The sequence below is a fragment of the Passer montanus genome, unplaced genomic scaffold, assembly GCF_014805655.1.
Source record: "Passer montanus isolate IOZ18808 unplaced genomic scaffold, ASM1480565v1 scaffold16, whole genome shotgun sequence".
Lineage (NCBI taxonomy): Eukaryota > Metazoa > Chordata > Aves > Passeriformes > Passeridae > Passer > Passer montanus.
Genome location: NW_024363160.1, coordinates 8,024,980 through 8,050,533, shown reverse-complemented (window position 1 = coordinate 8,050,533; position 25,554 = coordinate 8,024,980). Strand labels below are relative to the sequence as shown.

At 36.9% G+C, this 25,554-nt stretch overlaps 1 protein-coding gene across 3 annotated transcripts in view; it reads left to right on the top strand.

The window, feature by feature from the left end:
- The window catches only part of NKAIN3 (sodium/potassium transporting ATPase interacting 3), a 337,666-nt gene that overhangs the window by 159,669 nt on the left and 152,443 nt on the right, over positions 1–25,554 (top strand). For all 3 annotated transcript variants that reach the window (XM_039702919.1, XM_039702918.1, XM_039702920.1), the window contains exon 3: positions 9,079–9,159. In XM_039702919.1, the coding sequence (XP_039558853.1) occupies positions 9,079–9,159 (81 nt within the window). The remainder of the gene's footprint in view (positions 1–9,078; positions 9,160–25,554) is intronic.

Sequence of the window (25,554 nt, the reverse complement as noted above, 5' to 3'; positions counted from 1 at the left end):
CAGAATTTTCTTGGTTTCAAAACACCAGATGGTATTTCTGTAACAACTGTACAGGTCTCCATGTCTTTTTGCAAATGTAGGACTACTAAGTGAATTTTTTTGAGATTTTGGACATTATCAAAAACAAGTAAACTGGAGAAAGTGCTACCAAAACTACGATATGGTACAAGTCAATTAGACTATGTAAATAAATAAAGTACAAACTGTTCTTCTTTTTGTAACAGACAAGCAGAATTGATGATGATTATTAAAAAAAAAAAAAATTGCAATGGCTAAGTTATATTTGACTACATCTTTCTTGTAAGCAGAGAGGAGCAATAACTGTAGAAATTTCTTTGATCCTGTGACCCATGTGTTCCAAAGAAGTCTCCTTCTCACTTACATGTAATTTTGTCAAGACCTGTATTTATGGCTTTGACCCTAAATTATTGTAAATTCTCTCTGATGCTTGTAAATTGAAGCTTCTCAGTTGTTTTTTCCCATTCTCTCAATATAGCCAGGAATAAAAAGAAATTTCAAAGCTGTGAAATAAACTGCCAACAGAAAAAAAAAAAATCTCTGTTCCTCCCCCACGTTCATTTTTGAATATAAGAATATTATGTCCTTACCTGGTAATGGCTGTATTTGGAACATTTTGGTTGTGTTGTCAGTAATGGATTTTAAGAGGCTAAAGTTATCTTTTTCCTCACAAAGGAATGAAATAAATGTCTGCTGGAGGAAACTCATTAAACAAATACTTAAAAAGCTTCATCTTTTCTAGTCAAGCCTGGAATCCTGTAACTCTTTGTTGTGTCTTAAAAGAAAAAGTGAACAAAAGTGCATCCAAGATTATACTCATGTTAGCTAAGCTTACAAGCAGACTATAATGAATTGAAAATGGATTGATATAAAAAATAGCTCTTTTATCTATTATCTGTGGTTGAAGAACTGGGTGTCCATGAATTGATGACTCACCTTTCTGCTTCGTGCTCTCCATTTTATACATAAGAAGCGAGTGTGTAAGCATCTGTAAAATTATGTGGGAAATTCATGTCTGAAGTGCAACACTACTACAAAATTTCTTGCCCCTCAGGTTCATTACTGCTGTTCAATGATGCAAGCTCTGTTTAAATTTTCAAATGAAACGCAACAGATGTTGACTGTTTCTATATCTTTTCCAATGTAATTGAACATTTTGGGCTATACAAAAGTTGTTTTAAAGTAGAGGTAGAAAACTCATAATTAAAGAAACACTTCCCTAGCAAGGTACTTTGTGTTGCTTTAACTGAACTCATATTCTGATTGATCTTTAAGCATATATTTAGGAGCTCTAGCTACAGCAGGTGCCAGTACTCATTACTGGGGAAGATCAAGGCTTTAGAGCCCAGCTGGTCAGAGTACAGTGCTAATAATGCCATAGGTCACACATTTGATCCCTGTGTGGGCCATTCTGTTAAGAGCTGGACTTGATGATTCCTGTGAGTCCCTTCCAGCTCAGAATGTTCTGTGATTACCCACTTCTTCATCCTATCACCACCTCTCTGAGCAATCCCTGATTATATCCTGTCTAACGTAGGGTTTACAGTGCAGTAGGATTAGTCTGAGCCAAATCCTGAAGTCTGAAGGGAGTCTGTAACATGAGGTGTCTGTAGCTGACCTTACACTCAACACCAGCAGAATAGGGTGGCTGTCATGTCTCCCTGCTCCCACTGTTCCCTGATGAGCACTTCCCCAGATCCTCTCCCCCACTTCTGGCAGCAGTTAACTGGATCTGTCAGTAAGTCAGTTCCATTTCTAAGCTGTCAGAAAACCAACCTAGCAAAAAGTGTAGATTTTTTTGCACAGCTGGTGACCTGAATCCAGTCCGTGAGGTTCCAATGGTTGTCAAGGTTGGCATAAGGCAGGAATTGGGACTGCATGTTTATGAACAGCAATGTGGAGGTGGAGGGGAAAGGAGGAGTTGCGGGACTTCTTCTGTTGCTAACTCCAAACTTGTCAGTTCAGCCTCATGCCTAGCCTTGCCCTCAGATTGAATTCAGTGAATATCTCAAGCCAGCATAAGCAAAACTCCCTTTGCTCAGCTGCTGCCTTCAGGCCCTGTGCTGTTCCTCTGTTTGCACCAGCACAGTTTGACCACTTGGTAAACTGTCAAACTAGAGCAGATCCAGGTTAAAAGCAACTATTTTCTTTACTGGTGTTAATTTAAGTGTAGCTGAGCTCTTTGATGTGCTTTGCTTGTTCCAGGGGGTGGGAGAGGGGAAACGGGAAGAATTAGCCAGGGGAAGGAGAAAAGAGCATGGAGTCTTTCCACAGCAGTGCAGGGTTACACCAGCTTTAAGTTCTTGTGGAGCATAGCCTGAGGATCTTCCAGTCTATATCAACACATGCTCCCCAGAAGTTGGGCTTCCTAGGGCTGTGCCAACCACAGTTTAGCTTTACCCACTGTCCCCAGAAGCCCCAGAAGGAGTCAGTGACACTGACAGTAAAGACCCCTACCAGTGCCAGATGCATACTGGCTGTATTCACTCAGGCAAAAGTGACAGTCCACCTCTAAACTTTTAATGCTTTCTTTAAAGTCTGTTTAATGCAAACCTTCAGTAGTGTCCTGAATTTCAGTATTAAACACAGTGTAGAGAGATTCTTAGCAAGGCTCTGAGTAGTGAATTAGGCTTCAAATTTATGGAGAAGCTTCATGGCCTTCCGTGTTCATAGGTCCACTTTCAACCACATCCAAACCCTTGTATTTTTTAGTGGTTAGCATCCCAAGAATTTGGTACTGTGTCTGTGGCTGAAGAAGTATTTTGAGTCATGCTTTTCTGTACTTTTGTGTACTTTTCTGATTTAGATTAAGTTTAATCCAGTTTAACTGGAAAAGTAACTAATTGCTTCAAGAAAATTATGCTTAGTATCAATTGTCCTTTCCAGAAGACTTCCCTGGAAATCAGCTTCACTAATGCAGATGATCCTATCACAGTATTAAAAAACTGAAGTAAAGAGAGAATCATGTCAGATAAAATGGTTTACTTCTGTAAACTGTGTCTACAAAATTAATCTGGCATGTGTGCATACAAATTGTCCTTATGATAATCTGTCATACTCTGATGGTGATCTTGACTTCAGCTGACCAACTCTAGAGCCATTGTTTAACCTCAAGAGAATGTTTTTAAATCTGTCTTCTGTGCAATGAAGTCTGTGCCTGAAGGTTTCCCTGATAAGTGAAGTTACAAAAAAGCTTTCACTTTGTCATCTTATGCTATGTATGTCATGTTCAGTCTACTCAAATTCTGAAAAATATAAGGAATGGGAAAGTAAGTGAATAAATGTAATACATGTAGGGCTGTAGTTTGAAGCACATCTATACTGCAGTCAAATAAGAGAGTGCTTCTGCAGTCACAATTGGGCAGGCTTTTGTTGCCAGTACATAGAGCCAAGAAGTTCAGTGAGGGCTGCAATAGAAACTGATAAAAAAATAGCAGTTGCATGCTTTTGACCCTTCCGCTGCCATTGACCCCAGTATGGCCAGTTTTTCACTAGGATTTAGTGACCACATAAGCTGCACCATAAGTATAGTCATTGCAAATCAATAGTCTGAATACAGAAATTAGTTTGAGTGATATAAAATTTGTTGTGAGAGTTTTCTACCAAACAAAAAGTCTCACTAAGAACTGCCATGCAGTGGCTGATACATGAGGCATCTCTGTTGAATAGAATTCTTTTCCAAGTAGTTAAAGATAGTGGTTCATGTTCACTGTATGCAGTTCCTCAGCTACAGGACTATATGGGTGGTGATTCTGAAATAAATCTGGAATTTCACTTGCTCATAGTTAAAATACCAAGTCCTCAGAGCTTAGGACACAGAGAGAGAGAGAGAGAGTGACAACATTGACTCCAAGTGTCCTAATTAGTTTAAATCCAATAATTATTTCTAATAGGTTTTGTATTAATTAGTAGTTTAGATGAATGTTGTGAACAATTTGTCCTGTCACTAAGCGGATGTGCTATTTTCAGTATTTGAATATTTTGTGACTGAATTAAATCTGTGCAAAGTTCCCAGGGGGCATAAAAGTGCAGAGCTGATTCCTAATTTTCCCACATTAGCTCATTTGAGACTTACCCAAACATTTGCAAAGAAGAAAGAAACAGCTGATTTTCAGTTCTAACTATGTTGTTGCACTCTTGTCATGAAGTTCCTGAGCTCTGCTGTGATCTGTTTCCTTGTTCATTCTTTTCCTTTTTAAACAGATCTTGCTATCACCAGCAAGATTTTCAGGCTGTTAAAATTCATTAATGATGACGACAGGATACTTGTTAAAGCTGTGGATCTTCTCCCTCTGCTGCTTCTGATATGGGACTTCAAAAGGCTTCTGAATGATGAGTCATATAGCTAAAATGGCAAAAGCTAGTCTCAAAGCTGAAAAAAAAGTGCTAATAAATAGTGAAAGATGAAAATAATACATTTAAATAGGGAGAATCTATTGTGAATATCTCTGCTTTACTTGCCTTAATGTATTCCATTAAATAATATGATATATAGGCAATGGATACTGTTGAAAATCCAGGAAAGAGTTTCTTAAAAAAAAACCCAAACAAATAAAAAACCAGAACAGCAAAAGAAAGGCTGTTCAGGATACTTTATTCCATATTCAAGCAAATGTTATACAGACAGTGAAAACACATGTGAAATATTTAGGTTTCCAACATTACTTGTTGATTATCCTTCCTGGTAAGTCCTGTGTTATTACTGCTCCATCGTGCTGATTTATGTCACTTCCCTTGCCATCTTTCATAAATATGACTAATAATGCTCTGAATGTACTGATGCCAGGTATTACAGGGGAATGATATCACAACTCAATGGTTGCTCCTTTCCCTCGAAGTATCCTCGAGCAAACATTCATTCCCTCTAATGCCATGAATGACACTGTCACAGTAGTTGCTGCACTTCAGATTTAAATATACTCTCGAGATAGTTTATTCATTAAAGCTAAACTTATCCCACAATCCTTGTAATATTCAAACGTAGAAAATTCTATTTTTTCTTTTCCTTAAACAGTTGTTCTTGTGACATTGTGTCCATCCAATGCAATTATTTTAACCTAGAAATGTTTGTATTTCTCTGATATATGAAATGTATCTCTGCATTGGTTTAAATTAGATTCTAGAGTCAAGAGGTTGTAGAGTCAAATCTCACTGTTGTAGAGAGGCTGACATTATGAAAGGGGATATTTATTAGCTATTTAACCTGTAAGGTTTAGTGAGTAGTCCCTCTACTTTATTGGTAAGACTTCAAATACTTCCTCATACCTCACAGTATACAATCTGTGCATACAAGTGCAAAATACCAAGAGCAAGAAAAATATGTAGTGCATCATGGGGAGAATTAAGCAAGGATTATGACCTGGTCCTAGGTCCTTCCTCTAGAAGAGAACTGTTACAAAAATGTCCATGTGATTCTTAAGTGGTGCATCATTTGGGATATAAAATAAAAATACAAACTCTTATTTTTGATTCAGCCTGTGTGGAAAATTCCTTCTTCATGCTAAATGTGGTGAGGGTTGTGACACTGACTATGAGGCCAGCTGAGCTGGGGTGCTGGGAATGTGGGTGGCCAAAGGACGAGGCAGGAATTGCTGGGTCTGGGGAAGTGAGAGTGAGCAGACCCAGCAGGATGGGCAGGATAATGTTCAGGACACAGAGTGAGAAAGGGTAAATGGCAGGTCAGATCATGAAACAGGTTAGGTGCCTGGGAGAGAAGTGAAACCTGAGGGTCAGTGTGGACCTGATGTCTCAGACCTTGACCATTCCCACACTGAGAGAAAATTGCCAGCATGCATGACATGTCCCTTCAGACAGAGGATGGCAATTTGGACTGTTGTTCTGCTAGCAAAAATAAGAAATCTGCATCATGGATCTAAAAGTAACACTTTTCTTAAGGTATAACTTGACTGAAGCACGTGTTAGTGTGATGCCACATAATGGAATATTGCTTGGTTTTGTTTTTGTTTTTTTTTAACTAAAAACTATATACATATAAATTTTCTCAATGCATATAATGCCAAAAAGTATTAAAATTTTTAAATAAAGAAACACTCAATGTTAGAAAAGTTGCTTTTAAAGCCCTTCTGTGCAGTCTTACTATCATTCTTTTATATATTTGCAGATTTGAACTAGATAGACCCCTACTAATTCTTATATTTTTGCCTCAATTTCAGTAGAGAGGATAGACGTTTGGGGGTTTTCTGGTGATCACAGATGTAGAATAGAAACCTGATTTTCTGAAAACAGAAGACAATGGAAAGAATAAGACACATGCTATCAAGAAAAAAAGGATTGTTTTTGCTGTGAAGGCTGTGCTGAGTAGCTGAGTTTTATCTCTGCTCTCAACCACTGAAAACTATTTTGACACAAAGTGAGTGACTTTAACAAAACCTGTCACATGCTTTGCTTTCCCCTTGCATTCTGGATTCTTGTCTTGAGACCCTGTGGTCACATTTGCACAAGTGCTGCACGTTCAGCCACAGGGAGCTGAACACTGAGTTGATAAACTGAGTGTATAACCTCATGCATTCTGAAAAATGAACTCTTAAGGACCTCAAGTTGGATGCTTATAATGTATGAATACTTCTGAATGTAATCTCTGCATGTATCAGAACATCATTTGTATTCTGAGAGCTGTATCATTCCCTTATAACATAAAATAAATTAGTTAATGTTTGTGCAGCTCTCACATATTACAGCGATGAGCATCTTAGTAAACCTCATGAGGAAATTAATATTCTGTCCTTAGAACAGGGTCTGAGCCACAAGGAGAAAAGAAGTATTGAGATAGCTGTTCATAAAATGTGTTGGGGGTGGTAAGATCTTTTAAAATAAAAATATATCTATGATGATTTTACTAATGTTTGGATTGTATTGCCACAATACAGCCACAAAATAGAAAAATTAAGTTTGCTTGCACAACCCAAATTATGACATTTCCTAATTTTGTTTTCTTGCCTTTGCTCTCTTATAACCTTTCCTCAAATACCTAGAAAACTATGCAAGGAAGGAATTTGCTCCTTGAATATCCAAGAAGACAATAACTTTCCTACTTAAAAAAAATTAGGTAGTACTGATTACTGAATATAATGTAATTGTTATGTTTACAGAGCAAAAGGAGCTCAAATGTAGATCTCTGCAGATCAGTGAGAGTGTAGGAAAAGCCTGTCCATACACAGCATCTGGGTTTCGAGGTATACACCTGCTTTGCACCCGCACTTCTCTTTCAGTAATCCTCATGGTGCAGCAGGAGCCAAACTGGTCATAACTGTGTAAAACAGCATAGCCTGGCCTGGGGAAGCAGGCTCTGACAGTTTTTGCCTGCACAATGCAGCATTGATGCCCATGGGACAGAATGAGGCCATTAACAGATTTGGTTTGGAGTGGAAGATCAAATAGAATTCCTTTTGTTGTGATGACAGATTTAGTTCACAGAGAGATAAAAAATTATTTCTTAAAAAGGAGTATACTCCCAAATAGTCTAAATTCTGCTTTTTACATGCAACTGGGATTGTATTAGTTGTTCATTAATTTTGAACTCTCTGCACGTAATGTTCTGAATATAAATGTTAGAAAATCAGTAGTGGATGATGGCATCAAGTTACTACAAAGTCAACAAATGTAATAAAACGTAATATACTCTAGGTTAGTCATATGGACAGTACATACCTCATATTGCTCACAGACCACAATAGGCTTCTCTATTTTATAATATTCCAGCCTTCACCTGCCACACTGCCCTTCTCTATGAGACAGAGGAAAGGGCCCAGGAGTGTTATTCTTGTTTTGGTTCTTAGTGTTCTACTTTTTTGACCATTGCCCAACTACCTACATACCTCAGAAGAAATTATATTAAAGCAGTTGACCTTTTTGATGTACAGAAATGGCCCTATTCAGGGGGGAGTAATCAAGGAGGGGAAAAAGTTCAATCCTCTTTACCTGAACTTTCATTGTACGTGACAGGGAGAGGATCTAAAAGGGGAACAAAACCCAAAACTGCCCAAGAAAGCCAAACTGATGGCACCTGTGCAATGCATTGTAGTTCAGTATGGGGAGCTTTAATGATTGAAGAAAACCATAGGTGCTAATCCTTATCTGGCCACAGCTAAGTAGACTTGCAAAGCTCTTAGCAGCAGTTCTCTGCTGTGAAGGCTCCAAGTGTGTAAATTTGAAGTGGCAGTGCTCCTGCTTGCTGCATTTGTTCCAGTGGATGCAGCTCCAGTGTGGCTGCGTGGACACTTGGCCCATTAGGGTGAGATGCTCCTGAGGTGGAGTGCCTGGGGAGCTCCTTGGGAATAGGGCACAGTTGTGTGTCAGGAAACAGTGCATCCATAAAGAAATGGTGCCAGTCTGTTGTGATGACAGGTAAAATGCAAAAGTTGATTTGAAGTAGATGAATTAATGTCCCGTTCATGCTCTGGGTGCTGTATGAGTTCAGTATGATGCTTGAGAACCCAGGACCAGATTCATGGCAAGAGGCTTGGAGAATTAGTAGCTAATTTTAATGTAATAAAGTACATTATACTGTGAAAGGCTCTCAAGAGATCAGATTTACACTTTACCTATTTGCCTAAAAAGAAAAAAAATCTAAATTATCAGATCAATAGACCTTCTGGGTCTTTTGGTGGTGGGATTTTTTCTTGTACCTTTCTTCATAATATTTAAATATTGTTTCAATAATATTTACTTATTTAAAGTGTTTTGCTAATCTGAAATTTCCTTTAGGAGAGCTAAATTATGTTTTAAAAATTACTCAGAGGTGTCCCAAAACCAGTCAGAATTAATTGATATCAGTAGGACAGTGTAAAACTGTAAAGAATAAATCTGTTTTATTGGTATTTGTTTAGTACAGCAATGAATATTGAATTTGTAATTTCCGGTGGTTCTTAGGGGACTTCTGCAGGGGGAGCTCCTTTTCTGAACTCTCTGTTCTTGGCTGTTCCATGAAGAACAATGCTTATTGATATCAGGTTTTTATTATTGATCTGCTCAGTATGAAGTCGTTTCATCTTAACGTTTTATTTTTCTCTCTTTTTTGCTGTCATCTGGCTTTGTGTTTAGTACACGGTGTGGACTGCCCTGTGGGTCACCTGGAATGTTTTCATTATCTGCTTCTATTTGGAAGTAGGCGGACTTTCTAAGGTAGGTCACTTACCCTTCTTCAGATTTATGGGAGGGTGTCTCAACTGCAGCACTTTCAGATTTCAAAAAACTGCAAACACACAGGAAAAATGTGGTTGTTTGAACATACAATTTGATCTTCAGTTTCCCTCCAACAACAACTGTAATGTTTGAACTTCTCCCTGCTTGTAAATAGCCACAGGTTTGAAGTACATGAATGCAATGAATCTGAATTACAGCTGCCTTCTGAAGTACCATCCCGAGGTGGGAAGCTATTCAGTTGTAAATTTGAGGTCCTTTTTGATTGTTGAAAAACAGGCAGTGTCATTTTGGTTGAATTTTCAAGAGTATATAAAAAATGTGAATTTCCAAGACTGCTTTGAAAGAAAATGACTAAGGTTAATGTGATAACTTGCTGAGCAAATTGATCTCACAGTGAGAATGTTAATTCTTTATAAAATAGAACAAATGGCAAAAGGTGACTTTTGTCACATCTGAATAAAACTTTCCTTTATATGACACACAGTGTTTTAGGTCACTAATTCTTTATTCAGTCCTCTGATTAGAGCAGAAATGTTTGCTGGAATTGCACATCAAGAGATGCGTGCTCATTCAAGGTAGCACTTAGGTTAGCATAGGTTACACTCAGTATTGTGTATGCAGGGAATTTCACACAACACCTGCTGGTTTTTATCCTCCAGATGATGCAGATCTTGGTTAACCACATTTACACATTTAAATGATTCCAGGCACAACAAGCCCATGGCACATGCTGATCCCAGCATTATTAACAGAATAAATGTCACTGTTACTGGTTGCAGATTTAGTGATTTGAACCGCATCACTGTTAATTCATGCAATGCTTTTAGAGAATGCAGTCCTGTGCAATGTGCTCTGGGAAGACCCTGCTTGTGCAGGGAGGTTGGACCAGATGACCCACTGTTGTCCCTTCCAACCTGACCCATCCTGTGAATTTTTGTTTACTCCACTCAGTTCAGAGTGGAACATTTATGAACTATGTACTTGCTGGGATTAAGCTAGGATTCCTAGCTTTTGGTTGACAGCAAACAGAAAACTGATGAAACCAATTTAATAAGAAGTAAGATTTAATTTACTCAGTAGAAATTCCATTTAAATGTAAACTTTCAGTGACAGGTTCCTTTGGTGATAAAATTTCATAATGAAAAGCTGCAACAGTTTATTTTTCCTTCAGTTATATAGCTCATGAGAAGTTACAGACTTGATAAAGAAATTAGTAAACTTCATAGAGGATCAAAATTAATGGTACTCATAGTATGTTCTGACTTAAAAATCTATTAGATGAAGAGAAGAACAACACATAGACACAATGAATAGCCAAATAATTGTTCATTCTTATGATACAAAGAGGTTGTATACTTTTATTTAGTTGGGTCATGTCTGTTTTTGTAGTGACTATTATATTTTATATGTAAGTAATATATTTATCTAAGGGCCTAGGAAGTGAAGCAAAGCTTTTAGTGTGACCCTTGAATTTGTTTGCAATTGATTCTGCTCATATGCTGAGTTAAGAGGTTTATAAATCAGCAGGTTTGAATTTAAATCCTTCATCTTCCAGTTTCACTTCTGTGTTTCACTTTTTGCTCTTCTTACTTAACATGACAAATCACAATGCAGAGAAATAGTAGCAAAAACACTATCTGGCAGTTGACAAAATTCCCTTTTATTAGGGTATGCTTTGGTTAATCTCAATATTTTTGTGGAACTTTTGTCTTGTTTACTCCAAGACAATTACATTTAAAAATTGTTTCTCAACAAGGTAATATACACAAAATTACTACTGTGGAGGTTAACTGCTCTAGTATAAATTTTTCCAAAGGTATGAGTATCGAAACCAACTTAGCAATGATATAATTAAGAAACTTTTTCAGTATATCATGGTATTTTGGGTCTATTTATTTGTCTTTCTGAAAATTTTGCCAGATATGATGAGTCCATCAAGAGACTTTTTGCCCCATATATATAAAATACTAGGTATTTATTATTTGGTTAATATGTCACACCAAATTTAATTGGGACCCATATATTATCCAATATGATAGTTGAAAAAATTCATCATTTCCTCCATGAATATGTTCCTGTGTTTCAGACATGATAGAAAAGTGCTGTTATCAGAGCACATTAGTGTGGCTGGGAAATCAAACACTGTTAATAAGATTTCCAAGTATGGTTGTTTATTCAGCATTGAAGTCTTGGCAGGCAATATTCACTTTTTTTTTCTTCCTATTGTTCTCATTTTCCATTCAAGAAAGAAAAAGAAACTATATCTCTGAAATGAATACAGATTGATTACAATTTTAAACTTCTGTTGACATTCTATCAGTGAAAATTGTAATGCTGTCTGGCAGGTGACTGATTTCTGTTGGCTTGTTTGTTTTTAAGCAGTTCCATGTTTGCATTTGCTCTGACCAGAATGAGTTAGCTCTTGGTTGACGTCCCATGAGTTAATTAAGACTTCAATCATGAATGCTTCTGAAAATCTAACTTTGTACAATAATAAATGGTAATTTTAATTCAATATCTTCCCATGGACCATGCATACAGTGCAGACAGACTTTTGAAATGTCATTGTGAAAACCTACCACTGCTAAAATTTTGCTCAGATATTTCTGAAGTGGGGAGGAGGATCTCCTTTGAATATTCACTGTTTGAATTCTTCCAGGAAGTTCCACTGCAGGTAATGAAAAATTTGAATGAGAATAAAAAGGAAATAGGTAATATAGGCCTGTTTACTGTGAAGGTTTGAAACATTTTCCCTTCAATTACCTTCAATGATAATTTTCTTGATAAACTAAGCACCCTCCAATAACTACACTATGGTGATTAGGACAGTCTCCTGGGAAAAGGATGATATAGATTCAAGTCATCTTGGGTGCCAAAGGGAAATAAACACAGCTCTCCCACAGCTGCTGTTGTCAGTAGAAATCAAATGAGCAACTGTTTCCACTTTAACTGCCTTATAAACAACATAGAGGTCAAGATCCTTCTTCACTTATGTTACAGATGCACAAATAAAATTGTAATGCTTTTTTCAGGGCTAAAGAAATTGTATTTGATTAGAAATAAAATAAATATACCTATATACACCTTTTTTATTTGTATTCATTTTTTCTGATTTTAGCAGCAGTGAAACTACCCATATGAAATAAATGAATTTTGCCTGTCTTTTTTCAATTACTACTTTTCTCAAATTGGAAACATAATTTTTAGTGTTAACCATTCCATAAGAGATAAACAAAGCTGTTATTATAACATGACCTTTTAATTCTTCACTGCAGGATGACAGCTTGCTACTTCCATGCATAAGCTCATTAATTGTTTTGATCTCATTCTGTCTTGAAATGAAATTAAGGAAGTTCCAACACATTCCAGAGTATAGGCATTAAAGCATCTAGACAAAAATACAAACTGTTTTCCTGAAGTTTTGTATGTACACACATAATTTCTAATGTGTGTAAGCCAGCCCTCCATCTGCAGCAATACATAGTGTTATGGACTCCTGTACGAAGGAGTCTTCATCTGTTTAGAATGCACAGTTATTAATTCTGTTGTTACATCCCTCAGGTATTTCAGATCCAATATGAAAATAGCTGTATTCATTTGTATTTATCATTTTTTAATCCAAATTTTTTTTTGATAGACCTTTTTTCTACTGCTTTTGTATTTGAGTTGCTGGCATTTCTTTCCATGTGTTAAAACCTTTATTTGGTAAATGTGTAGCAGCATTGTTGTATTGTGTACACCTTTCCTGTTGCTTCATATGCCTTACCTAAGCAGCTGGGAAACATTGATGAGCTCTTTTCTTTTTCTAGGATATTTCTGCTTGTCCTGCATGTCTTTCCCATGACATGCTTCTTTGCTGTGAACCGTTCCTCATTCTGAATTTAAGTTTTACTCTCAAATTGAGCCCTGTTTCAACTGACACTTCTAATTTTTTGGCCAAGGATTTGCCTGACACACACTCATATATACAGTAGGAAGCTACTTCTAAACAGCTTATGTTTGTTATCTTGTCCTTAGGTTTACATATTGAGTGAATGTGAGCTCTCTGAGTGCCTGTGGCACTGGCTTCATTAGCCTTTCTCCTGGAGCCAAAGGAAGTTTTGCTTATGTCATTTAATAAAACAATATTTTTTCATGTGTTTTTCCTAGTACTGTTTACTTTGGTCAATGGATGATCAAAGTTTGTAGGGCTCCCATCCAGCTTTAATAAGCTGGAGACAGAATTGTAGGCCAAATTATTATATGGATCTGTAGTTGGAGGATAGAATTATCTGACAAAAGTAATGATTTCTTCCATCTAAGTAAAAAATGGACTGATCATTCACTTATTAAAATGCTGAGAGACTGGAAACCTAGTGCTTTTTTCCAAACAAAATGTTGTATGTCAGAATGAGAGTTAATTATGTGAACTTTATACTGGCTACTTGTGAAATCAAATTTATTCCATCTGGTGCATGTCAGTCAATCCTTAATTGTTCTGCAATTATATCTAATCATCTCAAATGGAGTAAGTTAAGCTCAGAACCAATGCTAATTTGTATTAATAGAGATGTTATGGTGTTTGCTGGGCCTTGTGTCTTTTTCTTTAATGTGAAATGAGAGCATTGGTTGAATTTACATTAGCAATATGAAAGAAAAAGTGATTCTCTTTCTAACTTGTGCTGATGTAAGTGATAAAACAGGCACCGTTATTTTTGTTTAATTACCATCGCAACTAGCTCCACAGAATTACCCACTCCAAAAAGCTCAGGGACAAAGTTGGCAGCATCCATAAAACCAGTATGGAAAATCAATAGATGGAGGATAAAGGACTTCCTCAGTCTAAGCAGAGGATAGGCCATTGTGCATCTACTCACATGTAGTAAGTGACTTTTATATGGAGGAAGGTTTTTTTTTTTCCTCAGTCTAAGCAGAGGATAGGTCATTCTGCATCTACTCACATGTAAGTGACTTTTATGTGGAGGAAGGTTTTTTTTTTCATATCCACTGGGAAGAAGAGCAAGAAATAATCTGCTGAGCATGTGGCAAAAAAGATTTGTTTGGAGGTCAGGAGAAGCATTTTAATAATAAGGACACTGAAGAGGATTTAAAGCTGTTACGAAGCCTCAGTAATGGATCACTCTTCTACTGCACTATTTTTGATCTATAGAAACAAGCCTCTGTCAAAATAAAGCTCCAAGTGAGTGTCCAAGGATGGTTTATGGTAGAAGCGTTTAAATTCAAAAAATTAGTACAAGTTGAAGACTCCAAACCTCATCTTACTTAAGAGTCTTAAGCATTTCATCATGACTGCTATTCCAGCTGGGGAGCTTGAGGTGTCTCTGGCTTTTCTCCCCAGAGAGTGTGTGGGGACACAGAAGATAGGAGACCCTAGTGAAGTCTCCTGGGAGGCTGACAGTGAGTTTTGGGTGTGCACAAGTTGGGTTTTACTGTTCAGCTGTGTGACAACAAGAGGGAGGCAACACTGTCATTGCTGCTCACTCTTGGTAGAGATTAGATCTCTGTTACAGACAAAACTCATGTGCTGTCTGTTCAATTGATGGATTTTCAGTTGAACACAAATCACTGCCTTCACTGAGAACAAAGAGTGATAACAGTGCATTTCTTCACTGTTGAACATAGTGTATACATTCATGTACAGCTCAACTGAGAATTTCTTCCCACACACCTCTTATTCATCATCACATCCTTTTGATCACCACCTCTCTTGGGAAACTACACACCCTTAACTTCTAATTCTCCTCACTACTGTGTGTTTGTTTGCTCCAGGTGATGCCATCAGGTGCTACCAGCCGAGATGTGCACAATAACGGATCATGCACTGGATGTGGCTGTAGGCCTTCTGCAATTTCTAGACATTACAAATTACTAATTTTATAGTAGTAGTTAAATATAGTCTCTTCTAAGCATATGCACTAGTAAAATTCAACTTGCAGAAATTAAACCTGATGAAAAGGTTGGGTTTGTTTCTTTGAGGTTTGGACCCTCTCACCTTCTTTTCCTTCCTCAACCTTATTATTCCCAAAGGATGTAAATTTTTTTTTTAATGCTCCATAATCTTCTCGGAGATTAAAAAAGGAGGAATGCTAATTAAATAGTACTTCAGTAAATAGAATTAAGATAATATAAAGCAAAACCAGACCAAATATAAGTTTTAATGCTCACATCGTACAATCCATTTAGCTCCTTTCACCCTTTCTTTGAACCAGCTCTCAGAAGTAATTTTTTGGGGTTTTTTAAAAAGTTTTTAGAAACAGTTCCCTCTTTTTAGTTCTCCTTGTGTCCTTTCCTACAGGAGAAGCTCCACTGAAATGTGTATGTTAAAATATGAACTTCTAATATGACCTTCCTTATTCAAGTTGCTCCTCCCATCCTGCTGCTCTCTCACTATAAAAAGAAATAATCTCCAGGTTCAATTGTATTTAATACTTTTCCATAATGTTCTGCTCAAACAGCAACCTTTTGAATTTTTAATTACTTTGGCAATAAAACTGGAAACCAATTTACTGTGAAGTTATGCAGTGTAATATGGAACAGAAACAACATTTCAGCACTTCAGAATAATGGCTCTGGCCTTGGCTGGTGTTAGGTACCGTTAATCATAGATTAACATGGTGTTGGGGTGCCTTTCAATGGTATTTGCAAACAGTATTTTTTGGTGTTGTGTTAGGCTGACACCAGCATGTCTAGGAGCAGAAAATGTGTCTGGTAGTTTCTGCACAGAATACAATGACTCTTTCTATGAAAAGTTAGAGAAGAATTAGCTATGAGCTGTGAATTCACCATGATGAAACTATGGAAAATAGAATTTTCTTTTCATTTGCAATTTAAATTTCTCAGACAAAAAAGGTGACTTACAAAAGATGACTTAATATCTACTCCCTTAAACAAAAAAAATGAAAAGGAAAAGAAGGAAATTGAAGAGCAAAAAGGTGTGAATCTATTGTAGCTGAGGAGACTTTGTGGCTATTTAGCTGAAGAGACTTTGGTGTTCCAGATTTCATGTTCCAAAACAAATTTGTTGTTCAGTCTGTTTTACTCTACTGTGTAAAGGTGTCACATTGTGTAAGGTCTAATGAAAAATGTGCTTCTTCTTGAAAAGAGAATTAACATGTACTAGCTTCATGGCACTATGTGAGCATAAGGTCATTCTGGGAAAGAACTTACAAAGAATAAATGGGACACAGATAAATGCCAGTGAAACTGCAAAATGTGGCATTCTGATGTTAATTAGTTTGTTTAGGCGATACAATCACATTGCTGAACAACTTAATCAGGAGTACATTCCAGATGGTGCAAAAATTGAATTTTATATCCTTTCAGGTGACATTTACAGTGGTTCAATTTATTTTATGCAATGAGCATCATTAAAATAGGTGTTTCAATCAAAACTGGTTTTCTTTTATAACCCCTAATGAATGCAAAATTCTAATGTTGATATCTGGAGTGGAGGATACCATCTTCTTCACTGGTTTAACTAACTGAGGTTATATCTCTGTGGAGGTTTTTTTAATAATCCATTTAATACCATTAATATTAAATGACTCTGGGAATAATGCATGTGATATATCTGCTTAGCTAAGAGCTGCACATGTAAATTTATTAATACAAACATCATAGTCATATTTGTTTGAGTTTATTGGTTTAATTTCTAGGATCTTAAAGTTTTTTAAAAGGAAACAAAACCCCGTAAAATGTTGGCTTATGGCAAGGAGGTAAGTAACTCAAGTTGCTTGGAATATTTCTCCAATGGGACTGTTGGATATGAAAAAGCATTCCTGTGATTCAGGAGTCCATGCTGCAATGCCTAGAGATGCAGAGAGGGTAAATCCTGCATACCTAGGGTTTGCGTCCCAAGCCCATGGCAAAAGGCCTGAAAATGTCATGGGTATTGCATGAAGAACCAAGAAGATACAGAATAAGAAATGAGAGAATACAAGAGCAAGAAGAATCATCGAGTCATCTATTCTAATCTTGTGTTTCTGAAATGAGTTGAATTGTTCATGGAGTGAGAAAAGGAAATTTCCCTGAGTTATGGTTTGGTTGTAAACAAGTATGACACACTTGTCTGCAGGTAAGGGTGAACCTAGATCTCATTACTCAGGGGGTTATTTTATCTACTTTTTGATATTTGGATATGCTTTATAGTGATCATTATGCTCTTTTTGTAGAAATGGGAAGGCTGTTGCTGGTATTTCATTTTCTTCTTTGCAAATGTGATCCCTTCTGATAAAACAGCAGTGAAAGATAGTTTGATTATTTCTTTAATCATATTTTTGTTTAGACATTAGATCAACCACATCTGCTGCCTATCCAGCAACTTCTAACTATGAGATGAGTGAGTGATGTGTAGAGATATTTGACCTGTGTGTAAAGCAGTATACTTATTTTAGTGCTACTGCTAGATCTATTTATTGCCTGCTAAGGTCAAATGAATATTTTTTGATAAAAATTTCTATACAGTCTTTACTGCTGTAGTGTACCCTTTGGGATTTTAGTTCCATCAATTGCCAAGTAAGGACTCCTTCCTAATTATGGGGAAATCTGTCATTTCATCAGTCTTCTGATGAGCATTTAATTATTTAATTGATGTCTAGTTTGAAAGCAGTTTAATTATTTTGAAGGGAGTTTCACACTGATTCATAGGTTGTTTGCTTGGGGTTTTTTCTTCCATTAGAAGACAATGCTTGTTGAGAAGGAAATGTAATTTAACTAAGCTTTTTTGGTAATAATTTGCACACGAGACAGTCCTAGTCCTAGATGAGGGTACAGGGCATTTGTTGTTGATGAGAGTAGAATTTGAAAAAGTTATTCTCATAAATTGTAATGCTGAATCTCATGGGATTTTTAAGCATGCTACATGTTTCTTATGGGACTTTATAATTGTAAATCCTTGAATCATTAAGGTTGGAAAATACTTCCAAAGTCATCAAGTTCAGTCATTAACCTAACATTGCCAGGTCCACCTCTAAACCATGTCCCCAAGGACCACATGGACATATCTCTTGAACATTTCCAAGGACAATGATTCCACCACTTCCCTGGGCAGCCTGTCCCAATACTTTACAACTGAAGTAATTTTTCCTAATATCTCATCTAAATCTCACCTGGCCTATCTTGAGGCCATTTCCTTTTGCCACTTTTTACCTGGGAGAAGAGACCAACCCCCACTTGACTGCAGTCTGCGTTGAAGTAGTTGCAGTGTGTGATAAGGTGTCCCCTGAACTTCTTTTTCTCCAGCTCCTCATTCAACTTGTGCGCCAGCTCCTTCATTGGCTTTGTTGCCCGTTTCTGGACTCACTCCAGCACTCCATGTCCTTGAATTGAGCGGCACAGAATTTAACCCAGCCCTCGAGGTTTGGCCTCACCAGTGTTGAGTAGAGGGGCACAATCACTGTGCTGGTCCAGCTCACCAAACCATTTCTGGTCCAAGTCAGGATGCCATTGGAATTCTTGGCCACCTGGGCACACACCGGCTCAAGTTCAGTCAGCTCTTGACCAGCACTTCCAGGTCCTTTTCCACTAGGCAGATTTCCAGCCACTCTGCCCCAGCCTGTAGAGCTGCCTGGGGTTGTGACCCAAGGGCAGGACCCTGCACTTGGCCTTGTCAAACCTCATAAAAATGGCTTAGGCCAATCAATGCAGCCAGTCCAGACCCCTCTATAGATATTACTTAGATAAATGTGTTTACATGGGCTTATTTTAGAACTGGAAAAGAAATATATGAAGCAGGTTATTGTCTATCATCTCTAAATGTCATCCAGGTGACTGCTTACATCCTTTGGGATACATAAACTCTAATTTAGAGGAAAAACATGGGAGAAACCTTGTTTTACTTTTCATAGATCTACATCTGACAACCAAGGAGATTTTTCCCAACTATATTGGTCTTCTATATTCACTCTGAGTTTTCCTTGTTCTCCATTTTTTCTAGTGTCTTGTCATTAGATGTACATAATCCTGAACGATCTTTGTTAACATCCTCTTTAAATTACTTTTTTCCAGGTATCTGGTGTTGTAATTTTGCCTTTGATTTTTACAAACCTTGTAACTGTGGTTTTCCTACCTGAAACTGATTTTCAGCAAATATTTCAAAAGAGCAGGTGGAAGAAAAAAAAATTGCCGTTCAGCTCCTATTAAGCGGTTCTTTCTTGGTGGACAATATGGCAATATCCCTGCCTTTATTACCCATATTAATTTCTTTTGAAGGCTTCAGCAAACAAAAAGCTCTAGTTCAATAGCATAACCTTGGGTAACCCTTAAATATATTTCCAACATGCCTGTTTTGGCAGTCTTTTCTTCTTTTGTAGAATGCTTAAAGTTTGTGTTGTGTTAAATTGTCTTAATTAAAAGAAGATTTTTGATACTATAAGGTCACAGGAAGAATTCTCATGATCTTTGTAGTTTGAATCTTAGAGCAAGTTTACCACCTAAATCTGGTTTTCATCTAATAATTTATTTAACCTCTATAAGGTGAATGGGCTTTGAGAACTACTTTTCAATTGCACAAGGGAATTGGAGGGATTGTTCCTTGTCTAGGTTATTATACTCTCTTTCTTTTTCAGCTGTCCTTCAGGGAAATTCCTTGCTTATGTTGATGATGTGACTGAATTTATTATTCATGAGTATCAGAATTCCTTTGAGCAGACTTCTTCAGTTTGGATTAATGGGGAAAGGGTGAGAGAATCCTATTGGGGATTAAGCTGCTCTCCTGCCCTTTGCTTTGCTAGGAGGTTTATTGTCTGAGTGGCTTTAGTATAGTAGGAATAATGCCGGGCTTCTTGACCTATTCAGTCAAATGGGGAAGGCAGAAATGTTGGAAGAGAAGTCGCAGGGATGGCAACAGTGCCTGACTAACACTGTCTTCCAAGGGCAAATGCTGCTTGTGAGTAATTTTATTGTCTCTGAGTCACAGCAGCATGGCATTCTGTACACCTAGATTCCCTCTCTGCTTATATCTTTGCAGAGCATGTAGAAGCTCTTTAAAATGTTGTTTTGAATGAGATACTGTGTTCTGGGGGGAGAATATGTTCTACCCATCTGCTGAGGATTGCTGCTCCATGTTGTTGTGTTACTGTTCCTCATGCTTAGAAGCCGGGAAGGCGGGGGAAGATGTGGGGGCCTTCCATGATCAAGAGCCGATTTGGAAGTTTTGGCTGAAGATTTTCATTGTTTATCTCAAAATGTTTGAAGGCTTGGATAGATTTTTTTGCTGAGACAGTTCAAATGCTCTGAACTGCCTACTGAGTCTCTAGTTCTTCTTCAAGGGGCATAGGTGTTATTCCTCTACCCCTGATTACTTGGAGATATAGCACGGTTGATTCATTTTACTTTCACTTTCTGTGAATTATCAATGATAGTTGGATTTTCTTCAGCTTTCTTTTCATTCAGTTTAGTAACTCTCCTCAGTTTGATCAGATATGACCAAACTGCTGGCCAGCTTGCCAAGACAGGTTATTTTCCTTTTGATCTATATCATCTTGACTAAATTGATGTTTCTTTATCTGTTACCAGGGCATTCACAAGTGCTCTTTTTTTTTCCACTTCAAAGGTGGTCCATTGGATAAAAGACTACAGTCAGTGAGGAAAAAGCTCTGTACATGTCCAGCTGTGAAGGAACTGATTTTCACTAAATCTTCATCTCAAACACACTTGTACATTGTTTAACTTCAGAGTAGTTCATGCTGTGTTGGGACTATTTTGATGTGCTTTACATCTACCCTGATTTGCAACTTTTCTTTGCTTCAGGGTATCTTCCATCTTTATGTCTTGTTTTTTCATGAGGTAGCTATTTTTATTTTTAAATGTTCAGGCATGTGGATATTGTGTACTCTGAAAACATTAACACAATCAGTATAAACAATTAATTTGGAAACACCAAAATTTCCTAATAATATCTTTTTAGTTAGTACTTCTTGATGTTTGTATCTATTTTAGGTTAGATTGCATATATTTTATTCTTATGAATCAATTTACTACCTAATTAGTCAAAAGTATACTTTATATAATGGTTTTAGAGTTGTAATTCCCTATAAAAATTCAAATCATTTTCTGGCCTCATTTTCTTTAAAAACTTCTTACTTTACTCTGATACAATATGCTAATCTTTGTGCAAATGTCTACATCTTAAAATATGCTTGGGATACAAATTTACCTTGTTATAATACATGAAATTTTAAAAGGTAAAATGAGAGTTGTAAAATGTTCCTAGATTTTTGAATCTTAAGATATTGGTTTCCGAATGTCTAAGATCACTTTTTACATCTTCAGCTAGGCAGCTTGCTTAGACATCCCAGGATCATACTAACTTTTATCCAAACATTTTGTTTTCTAGAATTCAGTTTACAGATCTGTGTCATGACTTGTATTTCCCATTTCCAGGCTCTATAATTTCTCTTGTGCCTGCCTATAGTTTAATGGATTTTGTTTCACTGATCCCAGCTTACCGCGTAGTCCAGATGGCCTTGTACAGCTGCCTGCCTTTCCATTATTTACCCTCCTCCCTTTCTTTGTGTCATCTACAAATATATCCACTGCAAGCAGGGTTTTTTTGTGTACTCTAGATCACTGATGAAAATGTGGAATTACATCAGAACATGCATCAATCCCAAGGGATTCCTGCTAGAAAAACTCTTATTCAGCTATGATTTTCCATTGAAAACTATGTTAATTAGCTAGTTTTAAATCTATTTCATTTTCAGTCCATTAAAATGTACTGCCATTCAATCTTTTTTTCAATAAGAATGTTTTGTGAATGCCTTATAGATCTCTTAAGTATATTACCTTCTTGCAGCTCCTATCAACTGAGCATTTAACCTCTGAAAGCAATGAAATAGAGTTTGTTTAACAGGTCCTAATATCTTAAGAAATACTATTGACTGACATCAATTATACTGCTTTTGCTGGATCTCAAGCATGTTTTTAAACCATTTTTCTTCTGTTTGCTTTGGGACTAAAGCTAGATTAATGATCCTTGAACCATTGCATGTGCATTTTCTGTATCTTTTATAGGCTTTAAAGTTTTTCAGTCGCATGCAGTTCCAGAGATTTATTAAAAATTAACTTATTTGCATTCATGGACCTCACTATCCAGAGCTTTTTTGTAGCTGCTAGCTGTCCAGGCCTAAAGATTGCATATGAGTTATAAATCCATAGACCTCTTAATAGTGGTTTAGAAAAGGCTTGTTCCTCCTCTTGTCATTTTTTTGGAAAAAAAAAAAAGAACAGAAGAATGTATTAAAAGATCTACTTCTTTTGCCTCTTAAAAAAACCCAAAGCACAGTAAACATTGTTTAGAAGGTCAATATTTTCTCTTGCTCCTAATAAGCTTCATGAACAACTTTTACTGTCTTTAACCTTGCTAGCATGGATCTCACCTGACTTATTTTTCTTCACCATTAAATATTCTCTAGCTATATATGTCTTCTAATTTATATTGACTGAAATATTTTTGCTATTTTTATTGTTTCTTGAGGAATAGGATGACACAATCAGTGTATTTGTTTGGGTTTTGTCTGACACTAATTTTGTATCCATTCACAGAAATAGTCACAAAGGATGAATGTTTCATAATTAAATTTTTGTATATATGTGCTGTTAGAAATTACAAAAAGTATCCAGAAGAGGGTGGGCAAACGGACTTTTCTCGTGCTGCCAAGGGAAACGTTGCTGCAATCTCTCATTAGAAGTTCTAGAGTTACTGTCTTTAGTTTAAACCAGAGGAAAAACCACAGAGGAGGAAAACAGAAGGAAATCCTTTTGTATTCCTTCCTGGTTTCTATCAGTCATCCACAGCATCCTAGTTCTGAACCTGGAACAGTCTTTGACTTACTGACGCCTGAACCACCATGTGCCATTCACCTAAAGTCTCCACAGCCATTCTTCCTGTTTTGTCCCAGAAAAAATTCTCTTTGAACAAATGCATTGTCCCTCATTGAGAATTCTTTCCTGTGTTCTTAACGTGTACAAACTCTACTCTGGAAAGGCAAGGAGAGTATCACCCCTCCAATGAGCTGCTACAGCCTAAAGCACATGGGTAGTGTGTGCAAATGGCAGCCGTTATTGTCCTGACACATTGTGTGTTCCTACCACTTAAGTTTCTGTGTGGGGGCTTTTTCTGCTGCTTCTGATGCAAGATTAACTTAAAATGCATGAGTGGTCTCATTAAACTCAATAAAATTACTCACATGCTTACCATGCATTTAAGTTTGCAGGATCAGCATTAAGATAAGAGGCAATCTATAGACCACTTCTCATATATAAAGTTTGAGAAGGGGAGGGGGCTTTAATATAAAAGCTGAAAAAAACCCTAGAAATTTATCAGGTACCAAAATCTTGTCTTATGCAATGAAGTTGAAATTCTAAGATTTTACATACACTGTGTTAAATATGTGCTTTGTATTTCTATCTACATCATTCTGTTTGTATATTATGCACATTACAATATTGCCTAATAGTATCTCTTAACAGCTTTTTCAAGTAATGTAGGTGGCATTTGCTCGTATCGATCTTGTATATTTTATTGTGGCACCTCTTCTGTGATTCTGTTGTGCTTTTGATTTGTAACTTCTCCCAGTAGATAATAGGAGGTGAGAGAAATTCAATGAATTTGAGTCAAAAAGTGTCAGCGAAGGCTATGTAGATGTATGAAATTTGTGTTATATGTTTCTCTTTTTTTTTAAGCAAACATCTGCCTTTACTATTTTGGTGCATTCCTGAAACATTCAGTATTTTAAAAGACAGATCATCCTTATAAAGGAGAATAAAAAATTGCTACCTGTTAGAGACGCTCTTAGAACCCAAAAAGGATTTAGAGATGAAGAAATTTGTATTCTATTAGGATTAGTATTAGGCTTGTGTGAAAAAGACTGCACAACATGTTCCTTTTTATGTTCTGCAACTTAGTCATTAGTTTGTGCTGCTACATCACATCAAGGTTGTGAATACCTTAATAAATAATCTTTCTGACATAGATTGCCTTTTAATTTAGTACTTGCACTTTGAGTCCCTTTATTAGCATGGAACTATAAATGTGGTTTTGTGTTTAAATGTTTTGCCAGGAGTAAAATAAGTTAGTGCATTGAATAAGTATGGTCTAATATTTCATGGGGTTGTGTTCTTTCTAGCAGAATTATCACTTCATTTTACTTGTAATTCCACTTGCCCTAATAGATTACTTTTTCAGTCCACTGAGTGATTGTTTAAGTCAAGTTGCACTGTAGATGAAAAGAAACACAGGAGATTACAAACTGCAGGATGATAAATAGAAGATATGACATGATAGTTATTCATAGTACTGAAAACCAAAGGTAGTGTTGCAATGCTTGCACATTTTTCTGTATGGACTGTTGGTAAATATCATTTTTAGGAGAAAAAGAATCCAGGTTTTCATTTTGTGAGTTGTTGAAATTTCAGAGTTCTTGGCTTTCTGCTGAGATGTTAGAAACTGACATGGCTAAAGAAAAATGCATTGAAACCTGGGTCATGTAGATTAGACAAAAGTTTGACCTTGTTGTCTCAGCCATTTCTTTAATGAAAAGTAAGATACTTGTGTGCAAAGTAACCTCAAAGGAGAGAATAGGGTTTGTTACCTGTTCTGGGGAGGAAGCCCCTGGAGGGCAGTGATGTAAAACTGGACACCTACAATATGTTTTCAGGGGTGCAGTCACAGATTTCACACCAGTCTCCCAAGGGCTAGGAGGGAGTGTCTCTGTTGAAGACACTTCCTCAGTGGCAGTGGTGGGAAGGAAACTGTCTCTCAACAAGTCTTGCTGCCTCTCCAGAGGCATCTTGTGTATTCAGGACTTCTCCTACTATGTTCTTCCATAAATAAACTAAACCTCTTCCCATCTGCAGTCTTGTCTTATCAATCTACCAGTGTAGAAGAAAGCTTGCTCTGATGTTCTTTTTCCATTGAGCACTGCCCACCAACTCATGCCGTTGCTTTTCACCCCGAGCTGTGTATTTTTGATATATTTCTTTTATCCTTTGCTTTCCATTGCTTAGGTGCTTGACTCATGGAAGACAATCTGGGCTTTTTTAAGAGGGACATGGGTGCTGTAGTTTTCTGGATCACCATGTTGCACATGCCAGAGACTCTGAGGTACCTGATGTGCTACACAAACATAGTCTTGTTGTATGCAATTGTATATGTTGGGGGTTTGGAAAAAACATTGTCCACTTACCCTTGATGAGTGAGGTCAGATATATTACAGATCTTTGGTACTACCAGGATAGACTTTCAGTTTCACACTTGAGAATCAAAAGTCAAATATTAGATTTATGTTTATCTAGTAAAAAGGCACACTACAGATTCCGGAAATCAATGACTCTAAAAATTGCACAAACATTGAATGATATGCATGAATAATTTAA